Source organism: Rhinoraja longicauda, chromosome 3 (genome assembly GCF_053455715.1).
Source record: "Rhinoraja longicauda isolate Sanriku21f chromosome 3, sRhiLon1.1, whole genome shotgun sequence".
NCBI classification, from domain to species: Eukaryota; Metazoa; Chordata; class Chondrichthyes; order Rajiformes; family Arhynchobatidae; genus Rhinoraja; species Rhinoraja longicauda.
The window spans coordinates 96,860,383-96,877,814 of NC_135955.1; the positions used below are offsets into that span (position 1 = coordinate 96,860,383).

The 17,432-nt window shown below is 47.2% G+C and overlaps 1 protein-coding gene across 3 annotated transcripts in view; it reads left to right on the plus strand.

The window, feature by feature from the left end:
- Positions 1-3,027: 3,027 nt before the first annotated feature.
- Positions 3,028-17,432, plus strand: part of erbin (erbb2 interacting protein) — a 160,016-nt gene continuing 145,611 nt past the window's right edge. For 2 of the 3 annotated variants that reach the window (XM_078396706.1, XM_078396709.1), the window contains exons 1-2: positions 3,028-3,225; positions 5,663-5,780. In XM_078396706.1, the coding sequence (XP_078252832.1) occupies positions 3,037-3,225; positions 5,663-5,780 (307 nt within the window). In that variant the 5' untranslated portion in view covers positions 3,028-3,036. The remainder of the gene's footprint in view (positions 3,226-5,662; positions 5,781-17,432) is intronic. The other variant, XM_078396708.1, reaches the window with a different exon arrangement.

The following is a 17,432-nucleotide window of genomic DNA, read 5'->3' on the forward strand; positions in this document are numbered from 1 at the left end:
TCCTCTTCAGAAAAATCTTAAAGGAAAAAATGTTGTTCTTGGAGAGATTGCAAAGAGGAAATGTCTCCATTTCATTTTCAACCCACTGGTGTCCTGGGTATGTAATCATTTGAAACGATATAAATAAAATGTAATAACACAGTGGCTTAAAAAAACATAACATTTTGGAAGGGTAAGAATCCAGTTGAGAGGATTGGTGTCGATGTGAAAAGTTGGAGTAACTCAGGGGGTCTGACAGCATCCCCTTTAATGCCTTCTAACTTACACGCAAATATAAATACATTTAACTTAAGATTAAAGGTTAAGGGTTTCCAAAATACATCTATATACTAAAACTCTTGTTTGTTTGTTTGTTTGTTCCTGAACTACAGCTAAAACAGCTAAAACAGTACACAATTTTAGGCCCACCTTACTCACCGTCGTCCCTTTGGTGCTAACGGAAGATGTTTCATTGAAATCAGTGTTATATTTTTTAAGTTATTCACATTCTAAAGTTTAAATCTATCTCCTCGGGAGGAAGGGGGGAGGGAGGGGGTAAGGAGGGAGGATAAGTGGGGTTGAGGGGGATGGAGTGGGGGGAGGGGAAGGGGGAAGGAGGAGGGGGTAGGTATGGGAGGAGGGCGGGGAGGAGGGAGGGAGTGGAGGGAGGGGGTGGAGGGAGGGGGAGAGATGGGAAAGTGGGGAGGGGAGGTGGGAGGGGGAGGAATTGGGAGGAGGAGAGGGAGGGACTGGAGGGAGGGGGAGAGATGAGAAAGTGGGGAGGGGAGGTGGGAGGGGGAGGGATTGGGAGGAGGAGAGGGAGGGACTGGAGGGAGGGGGAGAGATGAGAAAGTGGGGAGGGGAGGGGGGAGGGATTGGGAGGGGGGAGGGTGGAGGGAGGGAGGGGGGGAGGGTGGAGGGAGGGGGGGAGGGTGGAGGGAGGGGAGGAAGGAGAGGGTGCCGCACCAATGCAGGGGAGGTTTGGACCCAACTGGTCCACTTGATCTAGTATTGTAATTAAAACTGTGAAGTGATGTGGGTCACATTTAAGATGAACACAAAATGCTGGAGTAACTCAGCGGGACAGGCAGCATCTCTGGTGAAAAGGAATAGGTGGACATTTCAGGTCGAGACCCTTCTTCAGACCCGAAGCGTCACCTATTCCTTTTCTCCAGAGATGCTGCCTGCCCCGCTGAGTTACTCCAGCATGTCGTGTCGATCTTCATGTGTTTAAACCAGCATCTGCCGTTCCCACACATGAGATGAGCCGGATATGCAGTGGAGTGGTGCTGGTGGAATGTGAAATATTTTCCCAATTACTCAGACTTGTCCCATGAGCATAACTTTTTAATCCCCCAGCAAAACCAAACCTTAAAGAGTGCTGCATCAAAAGTGTGCTTGTTCAAATGCCGTTTTGAGTTCATAATTGTCTTTCGGTATTGACTTGAACCAAATTTACTTGTTTTCAATAACAGGTGGAATTGTCATAGCATTAAAACAAACTTTACTAAAACTGGGTGTGTTGGAGCTATATTTTTAGTTTAGTATTATCACGTGTATCGAGGTGCAGGGACAGTTTCTTCGCAGCTGTTATCAGGCAACTGAATCATCCTACCACAACCTGATGGATTACTGATTGTGCACGATCAGCCATAATCACAATGAATGGCGGTGCTGGCTCGAAGGGCCGAATGGCCTCCTCCTGCACCTATGTTTCTGTAACCAGAGAGCAGTCCCGAACTACGACCTACCTCTTTGGTGACCCTCGGACTTTCCTTGATCGGACTTTGCCGGCTTTACCTTGCGCTAAATATTATTCCCTTATGTATCTATTCACTGTAAATGGCTCGAGTTTAATCACATGTCGTCTTTCTGCTGACTGGACGGCAAAGGCTTTCCACGGTACCTTGGTGCACATGACAATAAACTAATCTAAACTAAAGTTAAAAGCTTTTTCGTTGCGAACTGACCAGTCAGCAGAAGGACAATACACGATTACAATTGAGCTGTCCACCTTGTACAGATACAGGATAAAGGGAATAACGTTTAGTGGGAGAGGGTACAGAGGAGATTTACTAGAATGTTGCCTGGGTTTCAGCACTTAAGCTACAGAGAGAGGTTGAACAGGTTGGGTCTTTATTCTTTGGAGCGTAGAAGGTTGAGGGGGGACTTGATAGAGGTTTTTAAAATTTTAAGAGGGACGGACAGAGTTGACGTGGGTAGGCTTTTCCCCTTGAGAGTGGGGAAGATTCCAACAAGGGGACATAACTTCAGAATTGAGGGACAAAAGTTTAGGGGTAACATGAGGGGTAACTTCTTTACTCAGAGGGTGGTGGCTGTGTGGAAAGGGCTTCCGGTGGAAGTGGTGGAGGCAGGCTCGATTTTATTATTTAAGAGTAAATTGGATAGGTATATGGATGAGAGGGGATTGGAGGGTTATGGTCTGAGAGCAGGTAGATGAGACTAGGTCAGAGAGAGTGGTCGGCATGGACTGGTAGGGCCGAACGGGCCTGTTTCCGTGCTGTAGTTGTTATATGGTTATATGGTTATAAAGTCCGATTAAAGATGGCCCTTGGTTCCACTAGCCCCCAGAGCTCTATCGAACTCTCTCTTCAATCCATCCAGTGATTTGGCCTCCACTGCCTTCTGTGGCAGAGAATTCCACAAATTCACAACTCTCTGGGTGAAAAGGTTCCTTCTCAATAGACAATAGGTGCAGGAGTAGGCCATTCGGCCCATCGAGCCAGCACCGCCATTCAATGTGATCATGGCTGATCATGGCTGATCATTCTCAATCAGTACCCCGTTCCTGCCTTCTCCCCGTATCCCCTGACTCCGCTATCCTTAAGAGCTCTATCTAGCTCTCTCTTGAATGCATTCAGAGAATTGGCCTCCACTGCCTTCTCAGCTCGAGATAGAGCTCTGGGGGAAGCTATGGAGTTTGTACGTTCTCCCCGTGAAAAAGTATTTTTTTTGTGAAGTGAAGTGGACGGACATGAATAATTTTCGGGGCACCAGAGATCTCAATGAATCGTCTTTGTCTTGCAGCGCTTGATCATGACGACGAAACGTAATCTGTTTGGCCGCCTGGTGCCGTGCCGGTGTCTCCGAGGCGAGGAGGAAGCTGTCACCGTGTTGGACTATTCCCACTGCAGTCTGGAGCAAGTGCCCAAGGAGATCTTCCCTTTCGACAAGACTTTGGAAGAACTTTACTTAGATGCCAACCAGATTGAAGAGCTTCCGAAGGTGAGGCGCCATCTTGCGCGGGGTAAATGGGCATGGTGGCGCAGCGGTAGAGCTGTCGTCGTGCGGCGCGGGTTCCCAACCTTTTCCGTCCCGTGAGACCGCACCTGGAGTACTGTGTGCAGTTTTGGTCTCCAAATTTGAGGAAGGATATTCTTGTTATTGAGGGCGTGCAGCGTAGGTTTACTAGGTTAATTCCCGGAATGGCGGGACTACCATATGTTGAAAGACTGGAGAGACTAGGCTTGTATACACTGGAATTTAGAAGGATGAGAGGAGATCTTATCGAAACGTATAAGATTATTAAGGGGTTGGACACGTTAGAGGCAGGAAACATGTTCCCAATGTTGGGGGAGTCCAGAACAAGGGGCCACAGTTTAAGAATAAGGGGTAGGCCATTTAGAACGGAGATGATGAAAAACTTTTTCAGTCGGAGAGTTGTGAATCTGTGGAATTCTCTGCCTCAGAAGGCAGTGGAGGCCAATTCTCTGAATGCATTCAAGAGAGAGCTAGATAGAGCTCTTAAGGATAGCGGAGTCAGGGGGTACGGGGAGAAGGCAGGAACGGGGTACTGATTGAGAATGATCAGCCATGATCACATTGAATGGCGGTGCTGGCTCGAAGGGCCGAATGGCCTACTCCTGCACCTATTGTCTATTGTCATTCGCTGAAAGGCAGCAACTCTGTAAGGCAGCAACTCTACCGCTGCACCGCCCAAAGTCTTCTTCAGTCTGAGGAAGGGTCTCGACCCAAAACGTCACCTTCGCTGGCAAGACTAGGCTTGTAATTGGAAAGACTAGGCTTGTATTCACTGGAGTTTAGAAGGATGAGAGGGGATCTTATAGAGACGTATAAACTGGGTATAAACTGATATAAAAAGGACTTGACAAGGTAGATGCAGGAAATATGTTCCCAGTGCTGGGGGAGACCAGAACCAGGGGCCACACAGTCGAAGAATAAAGGGGAGGCCATTTAAAACTGAGGTGAGAAGAAACGTTTTCACCCAGAGAATTGTGAATCTGTGGAATTCTCTGCCTCAGAAGGCAGTGGAGGCCAATTCTCTGAATACATTCAAGAGAGAGCTAGATAGAGCTCTTAAGGATAGCGGAGTCAGGGGGTATGGGGAGAAGGCAGGAACGGGGTACTGATTGAGAATGATCAGCCACGATCACATTGAATGGTGGTGCTGGCTCGAAGGGCCGAATGGCCTCCTCCTGCACCTATTGTCTATTGTCTACCCCTGGCAACCTTTCGAAAGTAAATTTACCCCCGCCCTGTTTTGTTCTGTAATTTGAGTTTACACTTCTACCGTAATTAAAGGAACAGACAAAGGGGAAATATACTGTTTTTAACATTATTATTTTAAGTTCAAATAACAATAATAGACAATAGGTGCAGGAGGAGGCCATTTGGCCCTTCGAGCCAGCACCGCCATTCATTGTGATCATGGCTGATCATCCACAATCAGTAACCCGTGCCTGCCTTCTCCCCATATCCCCTGATTCCACTAGCCCCTAGAGCTCTATCTAACTTATTAACATGATCCCTAGGGAAAATGTATGCATACGCCAAGCCAATTAACCTACACACCTGTGCGTCTTTGGAGTGTGGGAGGAAACCGAAGATCTCCGGAGAAAACCCGTACCCACAGAATCCGTGGTTGGGATTTTTTTAGATTTTAGATTTAGAGATACAGCGCGGAAACAGGCCCTTCGGCCCACCGAGTCCGCGCCGCCCAGCGATCCCCGCACACTAACACTATCCTACACCCACTAGGGACAATTTTTACATATTACCCAGTCAATTAACCTACAGACCTGTACGTCTTTGGAGTGTGGGAGGAAACCGAAGAACTCGGAGAAAACCCACGCTGGTCACGGGGAGAACGTACAGACGGCGCCCGTAGTCAGGATCGAACCTGAGTCTCCGGCGCTGCATTCGCTGTAAGGCAGCAACTCTACCGCTGCGCCACCGTGGCCGCCCTGTTCGATCCTGTTTCTTTATGGAGTTTGCTCATTCTCCCCGTGACCTGCGTGGGTTTTCTCCAGTTTTCTCTCTCTCTCTCTCTCTCTCTCTCACACACACGCACGCACGCACGCACGCACGCACGCACGCACGCACGCACGCACGCACGCACGCACGCACGCACACACACACACACACACACACACACACACACACACACACACACACACACACACACACACACACCTGTCCCTTTTTAGTGTGGATGGGCCGCTGGTCGATATCAACTAAATGGATCAAAGGGCGTGTTTCCGAGCTGTATCTTTAAGCTAAACTAAAAGTCCTGTTGAATACATGTTTAATCTTCTCTCTTAAATGGCTTTTGATTCATTTTTGTAAAAACTTGTTTCAATTAATTTTTTTACAATTGACCTCTTTTGTTTTCCCTTCTCCCCACCTCCCCCCTACTGAACAGCAACTGTTCAACTGCCAGTCTCTACACAAGTTGAGTATGCCCGATAATGATCTCTCCATCTTGCCAGCATCCATTTCCAACCTCATCAATCTCAGGGAACTAGACGTCAGCAAAAATGGTAAGGATTTTTTCCTTGTGTTAAAGGTTTTTAATGTCGGAAAGTTCAAGGTTATGGTACTGCCGCATCAATATATTCTCGGCTCGTGTGTGCAGTTTCTTTGGTATAATCAAGTTTTGCTAAATGTTGCGTTGGTTATTTGGTGGGCAACACGGCTCACAAGTTGTAGGAGCAGAATTAGGCCATTCGGCCCATCGAGTCCACTCCGCCATTCAATCGTGGCTGATCTCACCCTCCTGGAGTACTGTGTGCAGTTTTGGTCTCCAAATTTGAAGAAGGATATTCTTGCTATTGAGGGTGTGCAGCGTAGGTTTACGAGGTTAATTCCCGGAATGGCGGGACTGTCGTATGTTGAAAAACTGGAGCGACTGGGCTTGTATACACTGGAATTTAGAAGGATGAGAGGGGATCTTATCGAAACATATAAGATTATTAAGGGGTTGGACACGTTAGAGGCAGGAAACAAGTTCCCAAAGTTGGGGGAGTCCAGAACAAGGGGCCACAGTTTAAGAATAAGGGGTAGGCCATTTAGAACTGAGATGAGGAAAAACTTTTTCTGTCAGAGAGTTGTGAATCTGTGGAATTCTGTGCCTCAGAAGGCAGTGGAGGCCAATTCTCTGAATGCATTCAAGAGAGAGCTAGATAGAGCTCTTAAGGATAGCAGATTCAGGGGGTATGGGGAGAAGGCAGGAATGGGGTACTGATTGATCAGCCATGATCACATTGAATGGCGGTGCTGGCTCAAAGGGCCGAATGGCCTCCTCCTGCACCTGTTGTCTATTGTCTATTAAAATGCTGGAGTAACTCAGCAGGTTCATGCAGCATCTCAGACTGAAGAAGGGTCTCGACCCGAAACATCACCCATTCCTTCTCTCCTGAGATGCTGCCTGACCCGCTGAGTTACTCCAGCATTTTGTGTCAACAAGGGAATAACGTGAGTAACGTTTAGTGCAAGATAAAGCCAGTAAAGCCCGATGAAAGTAGTCCGATCAAGTAGATCAAAGATTTGTATGGATGGTTGGCTGATGGTTCGCATGGATTAAATGGGCCGAAGGGCCAGATTCTGAGCCGCATGACTAACTCTGAGCTGCCAGCGGTAGTTGTGGCAGGTATAATAACATTTAAGACATTTGGAGGTCACACGGTGGCTTAATGCGCCAGAGACCCGATTCGATCCCGACTACGGGTTCTGTCTACGGAGTTTGTACGTTCTCCCTGTGACCCGCGTGGGTTTTCTCCGAGATCTTCGGTTTCCTCCCGCATTCCAAAGACGTGCAGGTTTGTAGGTTAATTGGCTTGGTGTAAGTGTCGCTAGTGTGTGTAGGATGGTGTTACTGTGCGGGGTTTGTTGGTCGGTGTGGACCCGGCGGGCCGACCGGTCTGTTTTCGTGCTGTATCTCTAAACTAAATTAAACTAAAGGTGCATCGATAAGAAATGTTTAGTGGGATACGGGTAAAACGCAGGTTAGTGGGGCTGACTTGAGATGGGACATGATGGTTGGCATGGATGAGTTGGGCTGGAAGACCTGTTTCTATGCTGCGTGACTCTCCATGTGAGAAGAGTTTCCGACATGCATTAATCATGCAGAACAAACTGTTTCCAAGTTAGACACAAAATGCTGGAGTAACTCAGCGGGGACAGGCAGCATCTCTGGAGAGAAGGAATGAGTTATGTTTCGGGTCGAGACCCTTCTTCAGACCCAAGTTGCTCCAAGTTACTCCAGCACTTTTGTGTCTTCAGAGATGCTGTTGGATGGGAATGCATTCTTCACAAGCACACCAATCTGAAACCTGTAATTTTTGGTACCTGTTGTGGAACACCTGTTTTATACAGCTCATAAAACACTTTAACAAAATAGATAATTTTGCTTGAGAGTCTGACAGGATAGAAAGCAGGGCCAGGGGGAAGAGGGTGGGGAGGTGACCTAACTGGAATTTACTTAGAGCTGTTATGAACTCAAACCAAATGACTTTGTTTCATGTTAACTCTTTGCTCTATCTTTTGTAATTGAGTATGACTCTTTGCTCTATTGCAGTTGAGTTTGTCTTGAGTGTATTGTGGAGTACTGTGTGCAGTTTTGGTCTCCAAATTTGAGGAAGGACATTCTTGCTATTGAGGGAGTGCAACGTAGGTTCACTAGGTTAATTCCCGGAATGGCGGGACTGTCATATGTTGAAAGACTGGAGCGACTAGGCTTGTATACGCTGGAATTTAGAAGGATGAGAGGGGATCTTTTCGAAACATATAAGATTATTAAGGGGTTGGACACGTTAGAGGCAGGAAACATGTTCCCAATGTTGGGGGAGTCCAGAACCAGGGGCCACAGTTTAAGAATAAGGGGTAGGCCATTTAGAACGGAGATGAGGAAAAACGTTTTCAGTCAGAGAGTTGTGAATCTGTGGAATTCTCTGCCTCAGAAGGCATTGGAGGCCGATTCTCTGAATGCATTCAAGAGAGAGCTAGATAGAGCTCTTAAGGATAGCGGAGTCAGGGGGTATGGGGAGAAGGCAGGAACGGGGTACTGATTGTGAATGATCAGCCATGATCACATTGAATGGAGATGCTGGCATGAAGGGCCGAATGGCCTACTCCTGCACCTATTGTCTATTGTCGTATTTGTGTATATTATCTGATTTGGTCGCATGGATAACAAAACTTCCCTCCCCCTCTCAGCCCCCTGCACTCCAAGGATTAAAGTCCTTGCTCGCCTTCACTGTACCTCCTTACTCATGACAATAACAAACCTAAACCTATTCTGTTCAGTTTATTGTCCCGTGGACCGAGGTGCAATGAAAGGTTTTTGTCAGTGGAAAGACAATACATGACTACAATCGACCCATCTACAGTGTAAAGATGCATGATAAGGGAATGTAGACACAAAACGCTGGAGTAACTCAGCGGGTCAGGCAGCATCTCGGGAGTGAAGGAATGGGTGACGTTTCGGGTCGAGACCCTTCTTCAGACTGATGTCAGGGGAGGGGGCGGGACAAAGATAGGATGTAGTCGGAGACAGGAAGACTAGTGGGAGAACTGGGAAGGGGGAGGGGATGGAGAGAGAGGGAAAGCTGGGACGATCTGAAGTTAGAGAAGTTAATGTCCATACCGCTGGGGTGTAAGCGAAATATGAGGTGCTGTTTCTCCAATTTGCACTGGGCCTCACTCTGACAATGGAGGAGGCCCAGGACGGAAAGGTCAGATTGGGAGTGGGAGGGGGAGTTGAAGTGCTGAGCCACCGGGAGATCAGGTAGGTTAAGGCGGACTGAGCGGAGGTGTTCAGCGAAACGATCGCCGAGCCTGCGTTTGGTCTCGCCGATGACCCGCTGAGTTACTCCAGCATTTTGAGTCTACTTTCGATTTTAACCAGCATCTGCAGTTTTCTTTCCTGTTCTTCTGTTGGACTGATCAACTGCGAGCCATTCGTTCTGAACCCAGGAGAGAAAGGGGTTTTGGTTTTTTTTTTCGGAAAGAGCAGCCGATGGATCTGTTCCAATGGGAATTTTCAGGAAGGGTCTATTTTGGTTTCCTCCTCTGTATACTGAGCCTTGGCGATGTGATCTAAGGACAAGGTTCTGTGTTTGCGCTGACAATATCCAGCTGTATCTCCCAGCTATCTCCCATCTGTGCTCAGATTTGTTTGACATCCAGTCTTAAACTGCAAGTCAAACACTGGGAGAACAGAAGGGCGGCACAGTGGCAATAGACAATAGGTGCAGGAGTAGGCCATTCGGCCCTTCGAGCCAGCACCGCCATTCAATGTGATCATGGCTGATCATTCTCAATCAGTACCACATTCCTGCCTTTACCCCATTCCCCCTGACTCCGCTATCCTTAAGAGCTCTATCTAGCTCTCTTTTGAATGCATTCAGAGAACTGGCCAGAGAACATTTTTCCTGCATCTAGCTTGTCCAGTCCTTTTATAATTTTATACGTCTCTATAAGATCCCCTCTCATCCTTCTAAACTCCAGTGAATACAAGCCCAGTCTTTCCAATCTTTCCTCATATGACTGTCCCTCCATCCCAGGGATTAACCTCGTGAACCTGAATGACTATGAATCTATGATTCATGCGGGCTTGTTGGTTAATTTTCTTCTGTAAATTATCCCTAGAGTGTACGGTCGTACTAGTGTACGGGATGATCGCTGGCTGTCGTGGGCTAACTGTATCACTAAAGCAAAAACTAAATCATTGACATTGTGTAATTCAAACATGTTTTTCCTTTACCGTCATGCAACAAATGTAGACTCGGTTGATTTTGGCACAGATAGATGCACAGAGTCTCTTGCCCAGAGAGGGGGAATCGTGGACCAGAGGACACAGGTTCCCCTTCAAGGTGAAGGGGAAAAGATTGAATCGGAATCTGAGCGGTAACATTTTCACACAGAGGGTGGTGGGTGTATGGAACAAGCCGCCAGAGGAGGGAGTTGAGGCCGGGTCTATCCCATCGTTCAAGAAACAGTTAGACAGGTTCATGGACAGGACAGGTTTGGACGGCTATGGACCAGAAGCAGGCAAGTGGGACTAGTGTATAGACAATAGACAATAGGTGCAGGAGTAGCCCATACGGCCCTTCGAGCCAGCACTGCCATTCAATGTGATCATGGCTGATCATTCTCAATCTGGGACATGTTGGCCGGCGTGGGCGAGATGGGCCGAAGGGCCTGTTTCCACACTGTATCACTCTATGACTCTAACAAGGAACTGCAGATGCTGGTTTACAAAAAAAAAAGACACAAGTAGTGTGAGGTTATTCACTTTGGAAGTAAGAATAGAAAGGCAGATTATTATCTGAATGGTGTCAAGTTAGGAAGAGGGGATGTTCAACGAGATCTGGGTGTCCTAGTGCATCAGTCACTGAAAGGAAGCATGCAGGTACAGCAGGCAGTGAAGAAAGCCAATGGAATGTTGGCCTTCATAACAAGTGGAGTTGAGTATAGGAGCAAAGAGGTCCTTCTACAGTTGTACCGGGCCCTGGTGAGACCGTACCGGGCCCTGGTGAGACCGCACCTGGAGTACTGTGTGCAGTTTTGGTCTCCAAATTTGATGAGGGATATTCTTGCTATTGAGGGCGTGCAGCGTAGGTTCACTAGGTTAATTCCCGGAATGGCGGGACTGTCGTATGTTGAAAGGCTGGAGCAATTAGGCTTGTATACACTGGAATTTAGAAGGATGAGGGGGGATCTTATTGAAACATATAAGATAATTAGGGGATTGGACACATTAGAGGCAGGAAACATGTTCCCAATGTTGGGGGAGTCCAGAACAAGGGGCCATAGTTTAAGAATAAGGGGTAGGCCATTTAGAACGGAGATGAGGAAGAACTTTTTCAGTCAGAGAGTGGTGAAGGTGTGGAATTCTCTGCCTCAGAAGGCAGTGGAGGCCAGTTCGTTGGATGCTTTCAAGAGAGAGCTGGATAGAGCTCTTAAGGATAGCGGAGTGAGGGGGTATGGGGAGAATGCAGGAACGGGGTACTGATTGAGAGTGATCAGCCATGATCGCATTGAATGGCGGTGCTGGCTCGAAGGGCTGAATGGCCTACCCCTGCACCTATTGTCTATTGTCTATTGTCTAATCCCAACCGGAAATGTCACCTCTGTGTGTTCTCCAGAGATGCTGCCTGACCTGCTGCGTTACTCCAGCACTTTGTCTTTTTTTAAAAAACTAGTTTGATTGGCTTGCTTTACTTTGTTTATACCCGGCATTTCCTCCCATTTCTGATTCGTCTGCATTTATCTACCGCTGCCGAATACCTTCCAGTTTAGAAACCAAATCTTGTTGTTAGTCACAACAAAATATCTGTTTCGGATCTGGGTCACAGTCTGAAATCCAGGATGCAACAGATTCTTTTAGATTAGTCTTTCAAATATATTGCACTGAGTATTTGAATTTGGTCCTTAAGTAAATTAGAAACAGTTGTGATCCCAGTGCCTTGGCTGCAGAATAACATAATCAGCACTATCATCCCTCAATAGCCACGGGTCATATTAGAATCCAGTACCTTGATCACCCATATGATGTTGAACGTCATTTTCAGTTCTGCTTAGCTCAAGGGTTCCCAACCTGGGGTAAATTTACCCCCAGAGGGTAAATTTCACTTGCCCAGGGTGTTTATTCACAAAATTGCTGGAGTAACTCAGCAGGTCAGGCAGCATCTCAGGAGAGAAGGAATGGGTGACGTTTCGGGTCGAGACCCTTCTTCAGACTGATGTCGGGGGGGGGGGGCGGGACAAAGGAAGGATAGAGGTGGAGACAGGAAGATAGAATTTGTTGATTCTGGATTTGTACATATTGACGGACTGTGTTTGGTTCTGGTATCTGTTCATCATTAGTTGTTCATAAATAAGTGAAATAACTTTGCTATGTGCTATTATTATTGTTATTTGAACTTAAAATAATGATGTTAAAAACAGTACTTCAAAATTTCCCCTTTGTCGGTTGCTTTATTACGGTAGAAGTGTGGACTCAAATTACTGAACAAAACAGGGTGGGAGTAAATTTACTTTCGAAAAGTTGCAAAGGGGTAAACGGGACGAGAAAGGTTGGGAACCCCCGGCTTAGTTTATTGTCACGTGTACCGAGTGCAGTGGCAACTTCGGTCCTAGCGATAAAGTCCTCTCCGCTTACCACCAATTCACGGAGGCTGGACTGATCGACCATGACGCAAATCGACAACAGGGAGATCTTCACGACGTTTCGGATCAATTAGTCGTTTATTGAAGTCGTAATACAAACAGATTTGCATTTCACCCGTCACAGATCTGGGAAGAACTGTATCTCGTGATAGCTTCTCCGCGTCTGACGCTTCCCGTCTCTGCATTCCCAGATAGTACCGAGTTCAGGCTCCGCCCAGAGCGTTATGCCCATAATATGTATTAATCTCACGACAATCCCCAAGTGTCCACAAAATAATACAGCAAGATACAAAATAATATGATACACTAAACAGCTAATACAAACACAAATGGCTCCTACACTGAAGTACAGTGAAAAGCTTTTATCGCGTGCCATCCAGTCAGCAAAAAGGCAAAACATGATGACAATCGAGACGTCCACTGTACTGACACAGGATAAAGGGAATAACGGTACAAGATAATATCTACTTAGCCATTTACAGTTACAGATACAGGATAAGGAATAACGTTTAACGATCAGCAAAGTCTGATCAAGGATAGTCCAAGAAAATGCTGGTACAAATCGAAGGTATCTATTCACAAAATGCTGGAGTAACTCAGCAGGTCAGGCAGCATCTCAGGAGAGAAGGAATGGGTGACACTTCCTGAGATGCTGCCTGACCTGCTGAGTTACTCCAGCATTTTGTGAAAGGATAGTCCAACGGTCACCATTTGGCCCATCGGGTCCATGGCGGCACTTGGCAGAATAGGTGCCTCTCTCTCTCTCTCTCTCTCTCTCTCTCTCTCTCTCTCTCTCTCTCTCTCTCTCTCTCTCTCGTTGCCCTGTTACTTTCCACTGGGTTATGTGAACTCTTAACAGGTCCAGGGATTCTCTCAACCAATTTGCTGCCGACTTTCAGATTCATCCAAATATTCCCTCTTCTTAAGGGGTTGGACAAGCTAGATGCAGGAAGATTGTTCCCGATGTTGGGGAAGTCCAGAACAAGGGGTCACAGTTTAAGGATAAGGGGGAAGTCTTTTAGGACCGAGATGAGAACGTTTTTTTTCACACAGAGAGTGGTGAATCTGTGGAATTCACTGCCACTGAAAGGTAGTTGAGGCCAGTTCATTGGCTATATTTAAGAGGGAGTTAGATGTGGCCCTTGTGGCTAAAGGGATCAGGGGGTATGGAGAGAAGGCAGGTAAGGGATACTGAGTTGGATGATCAGCCATGATCATATTGAATGGCGGTGCAGGCTCGAAGGGCCGAATGGCCCACTCCTGCACCTATTTTCTATGTTTCTATGTTGGCCTTTTTAACAGACCTGGTAAAATCTCTTTTGGCTTCTTGCCTGGTCCACTTAGTGCTTGGGATGCCTTGCTACATTAGGGTGGCACAGTGTCGTAAGGCGGCATGTTGTGGCAGAGGCAGAGTGGCTGCCTTGATGTGCCAGTGACCCGGGCTCCATCCTGACAGCAGGTACAATCTCCATCAATCCCGCGACCTCGCTTCGTGGTGTAACTTATTCTTCGTCTCACGTCCACCCGCTCCTCCCTGACACTCCCACCCTCCAGCCTCTCTCAGGGTTTAGAATCCTACATCGTGGACACAGGCCCTTCGGCCCAACTTGGCCTCACTGACCAAAATGCCCCATCTACACTAGTCCCACCTGCCTGTGTTTGGCCCATATCCCTCTGAACCTGTCCTTTCCATGTACCTGTCCAAATGTTTCTTTAACGTTGCGATGGTCCCTGCTTTAACTACCTCCCACGGCAGCTCGTTCCATACACCCACCACCCTTTGTGTAAAAACAAAGCTACACCTCGCGTACCTATTAAATCTTTCTCCCCCCTTCCCCCCTCATCTTAAACCTATGTCCTCTGGTTCTCAATTGCCCCACTCTGGACAAGAGACTCTGTGCATTTACCCGATTTCTTTCTCACGTGATTCTGTACACCTCTACAAAATCACCCCCTCGTCCTCCTGCGCTCCAAGGAATAGAGTCTCAGCCTGCTCAACCTCTCGCTGTTCAGGACCTCGAGTCCTGGCAACATCCTCGTAAACCTTCTCTGCATCTTTTTCAGCTGGTCAACATTCTTCCTATAACATGGTGCCCAGAACTGAACCCAATGCTCTAAATGTGCCCTCACCAATGTCTTATACAACTGCAACATGATCTCCTCCCAACTCAGTACTCTGACTGGCGGGACTGGCGTATGTTGAAAGACTGGAGCGGCTAGGCTTGTATACACTTGAATTTAGAAGGATGAGAGGGGATCTTATCGAAACATATAAGATTATTAAGTGGTTGGACACGTTAGAGGCAGGAAACATGTTCCCAATGTTGGGGGAGCCCAGAACCAAGGGCCACAGGCCACAGTAGGCCATTTAGAACGGAGATGAGGAAAAACCTTTTCAGTCAGAGAGTTGTGAATCTGTGGAATTATCTGCCTCAGAAGGCAGTGGAGGCCAATTCTCTGAATGCATTCAAGAGAGAGCTGGATAGAGCTCTTAAGGATAGCGGAGTCAGGGGGTATGGGGAGAAGGCAGGAACGGGGTACTGATTGAGAATGATCAGCCATGATCATGTTGAATGGTGGTGCTGGCTCGAATGGCCGAATGGCCTACTCCTGCTCCTATTGTCTATTGATGAAGTCAAAGTACTATTGACCACCCTATCAACCTGTGATGCCACGTTCAATGAATGGTATACCTGTACCCCTCGATCCCTCTGCTCTACAACGCTCCCCCGAGCCCACTGTATAGATTCTGCAATTACTGCCCCCAAAATGCACCAACTCACATTTCTCTGCGTCGTTAAATTCTGTCAAGCGTTCCTCAGCCCACCTGGCCAACCCATCAAGGTCCGGCGGCAAGTTTTGACAACCAGTTTAATCTTCGGTTAAAAAAAGAAAAATCTTCATCTTTCCTCAACCTCCGTTCTCCATTCATTGTGGCCTTTTCCCTAAATTCATAGAAACATAGAAACATAGAAAATAGGTGCAGGAGTAGGCCATTCAGCCCTTCAGAGACTGCACCGCCATTCAATATGATCATGGCTGATCATCCAACTCAGTATCCCGTACCTGCCTACCCTCCATACCCCCTGATCCCTTTAGCCACAAGGGCCACATCTAACTCCCTCTTAAATATAGCCAATGAACTGGCCTCAACTACCTTCTGTGGCAGAGAATTCCACAGACTCACCACTCTCTGTGTGAAAAAAACTTTCTCATCTCGGTCGTAAAAGACTTCCCCCTTATCCTTAAACTGTGACCCCTTGTTCTGGACTTCCCCAACATTGGGAACAATCTTCCTGCATCTAGCCTGTCCAACCCCTTAAGAATTTCGTAAGTTTCTATAAGATCCCCCCTCAATCTTCTAAATTCCAGCGACATTCAACTCATTACCACGACAATCTTGGGTCTCGGTCCTAACATCAACCCACTGGGCACCGCCCGTAACACCAGGGGCATGAAATAGACTTGGAAAACGGTGCAGACCTGTTTGGAAGAAAAGAATTTCACTGCGTATTTGTATTTCGCACACGTGGCAATGAAGCGTGTGGGAAGGGGACTGCAGATGCTGGCTTCCACCGAAGATAGACACGAAATGCTCATTGGCAACTTGATGTTTGGATTGAGGGCGTGCAGCGTAGGTTTACTAGGTTGATTCCCGGAATGGCGGGACTGTCATATGTTGAAAGACTGAAGTGACTAGGCTTGTATACACTGGAATTTAGAAGGATGAGAGGGGATCTTATCGAAACGTATAAGATTATTAAGGGGTTGGACACGTTAGAGGCAGGAAACATGTTCCCAATGTTGGGGGAGTCCAGAACCAGGGGCCACAGTTTAAGAATAAGGGGTAGGCCATTTAGAACTGAGATGAGGAAAAACTTTTTTCAGTCAGAGAGTTGTGAATCTGTGGAATTCTCTGCCTCAGAAGGCAGTGGAGGCCAATTCTCTGGATGCTTTCAAGAGAGAGCTCGCTGGGGCTCTTAAGGATAGCGGAGTCAGGGGGTATGGGGAGAAGGCAGGAACGGGGTACTGATTGAAAATGATCAGCCATGATCACATGGAATGGCGGTGCTGGCTCGAAGGACCGAATGGCCTCCTCCTGCACCTATTGTGTATTGTCTATTGATTGGAAATCCACTGACATGACATTGGAAAACATCTTGTGTCCATCTTTGTACAAGTCGTACACATCTGAACATCAGCACTTTCTGTTCGAGGCATCCTCCATTGTCAGAGTGAGGCTAAACACATATTAGAGAAACATCATCTCATATTTTGCTTGGCAGCTTACAGCCTAGGAGTTTGAATATTGATTTTTCTAACTAACCAAGTGCATTCCCTCTCCCTCCATCCCTCCCCCACCCAAGTCACACCAACTTTCCGTTCTCACCCAGCAAACAACTAAGGATGTCCTGTTTCCTTTATCATGGTCACATTTTTGCATATCTTTCATTCATTTGTTCTATATCTTTCCACACCATCGTCTCTATTTCTTGTTTCCCTTTCCCCTGACTTTCAGTCTCAAGAAGAGTCTTGACCCGAAACGTCACCCATTCATTTTCTATGTTTCTATGTTTCCAGAGATGCTGCCTGTGCCGCTGAGTTACTCCAAACTTTTGTGTCCGTCTTCAGTTTAAACCAGCATCTGCAGTTCCTTCCTACGCTGCTATTTAAAAAAAATTGTAGAGTTTGAATTGAGCTACATTTGAAAGTGTGGCGTTGCAGAACAATCCTTCAACTTGATAGAAAGGCGGCACGGTGGCGCAGCGGTAGAGTTGCTGCCCTACAGCGAGTGCAGCGCCGGAGACCCGGGTTCCATCCTGCAGGTGCTGCCTGTACGGAGTTTGTACGTTCTCCCCGTGACCTGCGTTTCCTCCCACACTCAAAAGACGTTCAGGGGTGTAGGATAATTGGCTTGGTAAATGTAAAAATTGTCTATCCTAGTGGGTGTAGGATAGTGTTAATGTGCGGGGATCGCTGGTCGGCGCGGACCCGGTGGGCAGAAAGCCTTGTTTCCGCGC